Genomic DNA, 4838 nt, shown 5'->3' on the forward strand with positions numbered 1-4838 from the left:
CGGTCCAATAAATTCACTTCAAAATGGACTTGCAGTTTCTTCAAATCTCTTGCGCATTTATCGTCTCGGATTCAAAATTGTACGCCTTTGCTTCTTATAACAAAGACTTATCAGAATAAATTTTTTATTTAGCAAAACTTCACTTGTCTATTTTATTTCTATTTTCATTGATGAAACGTGACAACTGCGAAAAGCTTGCGTAAACAAACACATGTCCTCGCGAGCGGAAAGAATTATCCTATGTAACGCGAGGATCTAATTTTCAAGTTTGCTTTTTTGGAAAACTTTTAATTGGCAACAAGTATATTGTAGTCAATAATTAGCAACTTTAACTATTTTAGACCAAAGGGGTTGTTACGAAAAATTGTTGCGTGACTGTATGCTAATTTGCTCTAGAATATTCTTGCATATTTCATTAGTTTTGCATCATAGTGACTAAGCAGTTTCTGAAGCCGTTTACGTGTGATCCTGTAAATAGATTTATATTGTAATGTTACTTTATTTAGTTGCGCCGGAAAGTTCTAGAATCTTACGCTCATTAGTATATAAGGAAATCGGTTTAGCTTTTAGAGAGGTTGTTGTTTATGAGAAGAGAGTACGTGTTTATCGTAGTGTGACAAAGGTCACGTGTAAAGTTTGGCAGAGGCCGTGTTTATTGGAGTGTGACAGAGGTCGTGTGTATATTTGGCAGAGGCCGTGTTTAATCAAGTGTGACAGAGGTCGAACTGTAATTTACAAGCCTAGCGTGTGCTTGTTGTGAAGTTTTGTGTTGAATTTGCTACGCTCATTTGGAATAAATAACCTTGTTGTTGTTCCGACAACCCTGCGTTCTGTTTAGACTACGAACTATTCGCCACTCACAAAACGAACTCGTAACATTGGGGGCCTGTCCGGGAGAGTGGAATTCAAGGAACTGTTTGTTGTCTACCGATAACCAGGAAAGGATCGCAACTCGGAAGGAAGTAACTGTGCCGTGGAAACAAGTGGTAGCAAGTGAAAGAGCCTTGGAATTCTAACGCTGTCAGATGGAGAAACTTATGCAACTTGGTAAGGAGTTTGGACTGGAAGGTGAAAAGCTACTCGAATTTGTGCGTGAACAACAGAAGTTGGAAGAAGAGAAAGAAGAAAAACAAAGACGTGAGGAAGAAGAGAGAGCAGAAAAACAAAGGCAGTTAGTAAAGGAGCAGCAGCTTGAGGAAGAAGAGAGGGAAGAGAGACGCAGACGCCAGAATGAAGAAAGGGAAGCGACACGTCAGGAAAGAGAAATTAGGAAATTACAACATGAAGCTGACCTCATGAGACAGAAGGAAATTGCTGAGGCCGCCAAGAGAGAACATGAGTTGGAACTTGCTAGGTTAGCAGCAACGAATGGTGATGGTCGTACCGCAGAGAGAGATGATAGAGCTAAAGCGCCGAAACTTCCAGCGTTCGTGGATGGTAAAGATGATTTGGACGCATATTTGCAGAGGTTCGAGAGATTTGCAGATACAGCCAAGTGGCATAGAACTGGATGGGCATCAAAGCTCAGTGCTCTGTTGTCTGGACGGGCACTCGAAGTGTACTCACGCCTATCTGAAGAAGCAGCTAAAGATTACGGTAAAGTCAAGATTGCGCTGATGAAGAGATATGATCTCACAGAAGACGGCTATCGTCGTAAATTCAGAGCGTCTAAGCCGGAAGTTGACGAAAGTCCGGACCAGTTTATCGTGCGACTGGACAGGTACCTGTTACGGTGGCTAGAGCTTTCGGATACTGAGCGAACCTTTGACGGTCTAAAGGACTTGATAGTGAAAGAACAGTTTATTGACTCCTGCCCTAAGGATTTGGCCATTCACCTACGAGAAAGGGCACCTGAGACCCTAGCACAGATTGCGAAGATCGCTGACCAGTACTTAGAGGCCCATGGTAAGCATTTGTTTAGCCCAGTGAGCAGGAAGCCGGTATTACCGCCTGAGAGGGAGGAAGCCAAGAACACACAGTCTAATTCAACAGCCCTCCAGTGCTTTAGGTGTAATGCTCGTGGTCATAGCGCCGCCAACTGCCCAACCATAGGAAAAAGGTGTTTTCTGTGTGGCAAGCAAGGACACGAAGCTAGAAACTGTCGATCAGGTGGACGGAGATCAGGAGGACAAAGTAAGGATGGTAACCCTGTGCAACGTGGTCAAGTGAGCGCCAGTTGCCTAGTTCAGCAGACTGAGAGTAAACCCACAGCGGAAGAAGTTAAGTCCTGTATTAAAGATGAGAAGCTACTGTTAGCCTGTGGTAAGAAGATTCCATTATTGAGTAGCGCCTGTGTTGAACCTTTGTCTGGAGTGAGAAGTAAAATGCCTGTAGTGAAAGGTAGAGTTGGAGAGAAGTCTGTTGACGTCCTGAGAGACACTGGCTGTAGCGGAATAGTAGTAAAGAAGGATCTTGTGTCTGAGGATCAGTTCACTGGCGACTTTAATGTTATGCTGCTCATCGACAACACGGCAAGGAAAGTGCCCATTGCAAAGATTGACGTTGATACACCTTATCTCAAGGGCCAAGTGGAAGCGCAGTGTCTTCCCGATGCTGTTTATGACTTAATTGTTGGTAATGTACCAGGCGCGAGAGCTGCTGATGACCCAGATCCAAGCTGGCAAGATCATGTGCAAGAGGCGTGTGCTGTAACCACGAGAGGTCAAGCAAAGAAGGCCGGAGAACGTATCCCATTGAAGGTACCGAGTACTAAAGAAAGTCCTGTAGTTGATAGAGAAAAGCTCAAACAAATGCAAAATGATGACGAGAGCTTGCAGAAATATTGGGAGCGAAATGATGTAGTTGTGAGAGGCCAGGCTGAGATTTCATTTGAAGTGAAAGGTGGAGTTTTGTACCGCGTCTACAAACACCCTTACGTGAATAATGGTAAACCCCTGAAGCAAGTTATGGTTCCTGTGCAGCTGAGAAGTCGGATCATGGAACTAGCTCACGGATCGCTCATGGGAGGTCACATGGGAATAAAGAAGACGGCTGATAAGATTCAAAGCGCATTCTATTGGCCAGGTATTCAAGGGGACGTGACTCGTTACTGCAAGTCATGTGATGTATGTCAGAAGACGGTTAACAAGGGTTCTGTACCGAAGGTTCCCCTGGAGAAGATGCCATTAATTGACAAGCCGTTCAAGAGAGTAGCAATCGATCTGGTTGGGCCTATTGGCCCCCCGAGTGAAGACGGTCATAGATACATATTGACGTTGGTCGACTTTGCAACCCGTTATCCTGAAGCTGTCCCGCTCAAAAACATTGATACGGAGACTGTGGCGGAAGCGTTGGTGGATATCTTTAGTCGTTTAGGAGTGCCTGAAGAGATCTTGAGTGACCTCGGCACGCAATTTGTATCTGAGTGTATGAAGGAAGTGACACGGTTGTTGAGCATTAAACAGCTCACTACGACTCCTTATCACCCTATGTGTAATGGCCTGACGGAGAAGTTTAATGGAACCATGAAAAGTATGTTAAAGAGATTGTGCAGCGAGCAGCCGAGACAGTGGAATCGTTACATCAACGCTTTATTGTTTGCGTATCGTGAAGTTCCTCAGGAGTCTACTGGTTTTTCGCCGTTTGAGTTGCTGTATGGAAGAGCTGTCAGAGGGCCGATGTTTATTCTTAAAGAGCTCTGGACGAAAGAGTTGGAGGAACCTGAAGTAAAGAACAGCTACCAGTATGTGTTTGAGCTACGTGAGAAGCTGGAAGATACCCTCAAGCTAGCACATACCGAACTTCAGAAAGCCCAGCACAAAGGCAAGCATTACTACGATCGTAAGGCTAAAGTCAGAAGGTTTGCACAAGGAGATAAAGTATTAATACTGCTACCGACCGACCATAACAAGCTTCTAATGCAGTGGAAAGGTCCATTTGAGGTCAGTGCAGTAGTGGGTCTCAACGATTATAAGGTGTGTGTCAAAGGAAAGGAGAGAGTTTACCATGCCAACCTGCTTAAGAAGTATTTTGAACGAGAGGATTCTGTACCCGTTGGAGCAGTGGCTGTCGAAGTGAACGCTGACACTAGTAAGAGCGGACATGCTAAAAATGAAGCAGAAGAAGTTGATCCTGTGGATGGTGTTGATTTTTTAGAAATTGGTGGATATGTTGCTAAAGAGTCGATCAAAGATGTGGCTACTGGAGACAACCTTACTGATGAGCAAAGAGCAGAGTTTATAGACCTTGCAAGTCAGTTTCAAAGCTTGTTTACAGAAGCTCCAGGTACTACAAGTTTGGTTCAGCATCATATAAAACTTACATCCGATCAACCAGTCAGATCAAGACCTTACCCAGTACCGTATAGCCTGAGAGAATCACTGAAGAAGGATATTACAGACATGATGAAGATGGGAGTTATAAGAGAGTCAAGTTCACCATATGCCTCACCTGTCGTGGTTGTTAAGAAAAAAGACAACACAAATAGGATATGCGTGGACTACCGGAAGTTGAACAAATGAACTGTGTTTGACCCTGAACCTATGCCGACTGCCGAGCATTTGTTCCAGAAGTTGAATGGTGACAAGTATTTCACAAGAATTGATTTGAGCAAGGGCTAGTGGCAAATTTCTATCCCTGAGGAAGACATACCAAAGACCGCTTTTGTGACGCCTGACGGATCATATGAATTCCTGAAGATGCCGTTTGGTATGATCAACTCCGCAGCGACCTTAAAGAGAGCCATGAAGAAGCTATTGCATGGAATGGATAACGTAGAGTTTTACTGGGATGATATTTTGGTTCACACCCGTACGTGGGAAGAACACATCAAGATACTACAAGAGTTGTTTACACGATTATTAGCAGCTGGAATGACCATAAGACCGACTAAATGTCTT

General features: G+C 44.1%; 1 protein-coding gene across 1 annotated transcript; it reads left to right on the forward strand.

Annotated features, from left to right (window-relative positions):
- The first annotated feature begins 677 nt into the window (after positions 1-677).
- On the forward strand, positions 678-4475 carry LOC146450812 (uncharacterized). The gene has a single exon (XM_085099976.1). The coding sequence runs from the start codon at positions 1026-1028 to the stop codon at positions 4458-4460; it is 3435 nt and encodes a 1144-aa protein (XP_084956102.1). The 5' UTR covers positions 678-1025; the 3' UTR covers positions 4461-4475.
- The last annotated feature ends 363 nt before the right edge of the window (positions 4476-4838 follow it).

The sequence above is a fragment of the Pavona decussata genome, unplaced genomic scaffold, assembly GCF_977016875.1.
Source record: "Pavona decussata unplaced genomic scaffold, jaPavDecu1.1 SCAFFOLD_426, whole genome shotgun sequence".
Taxonomy (NCBI): Eukaryota; Metazoa; Cnidaria; class Anthozoa; order Scleractinia; family Agariciidae; genus Pavona; species Pavona decussata.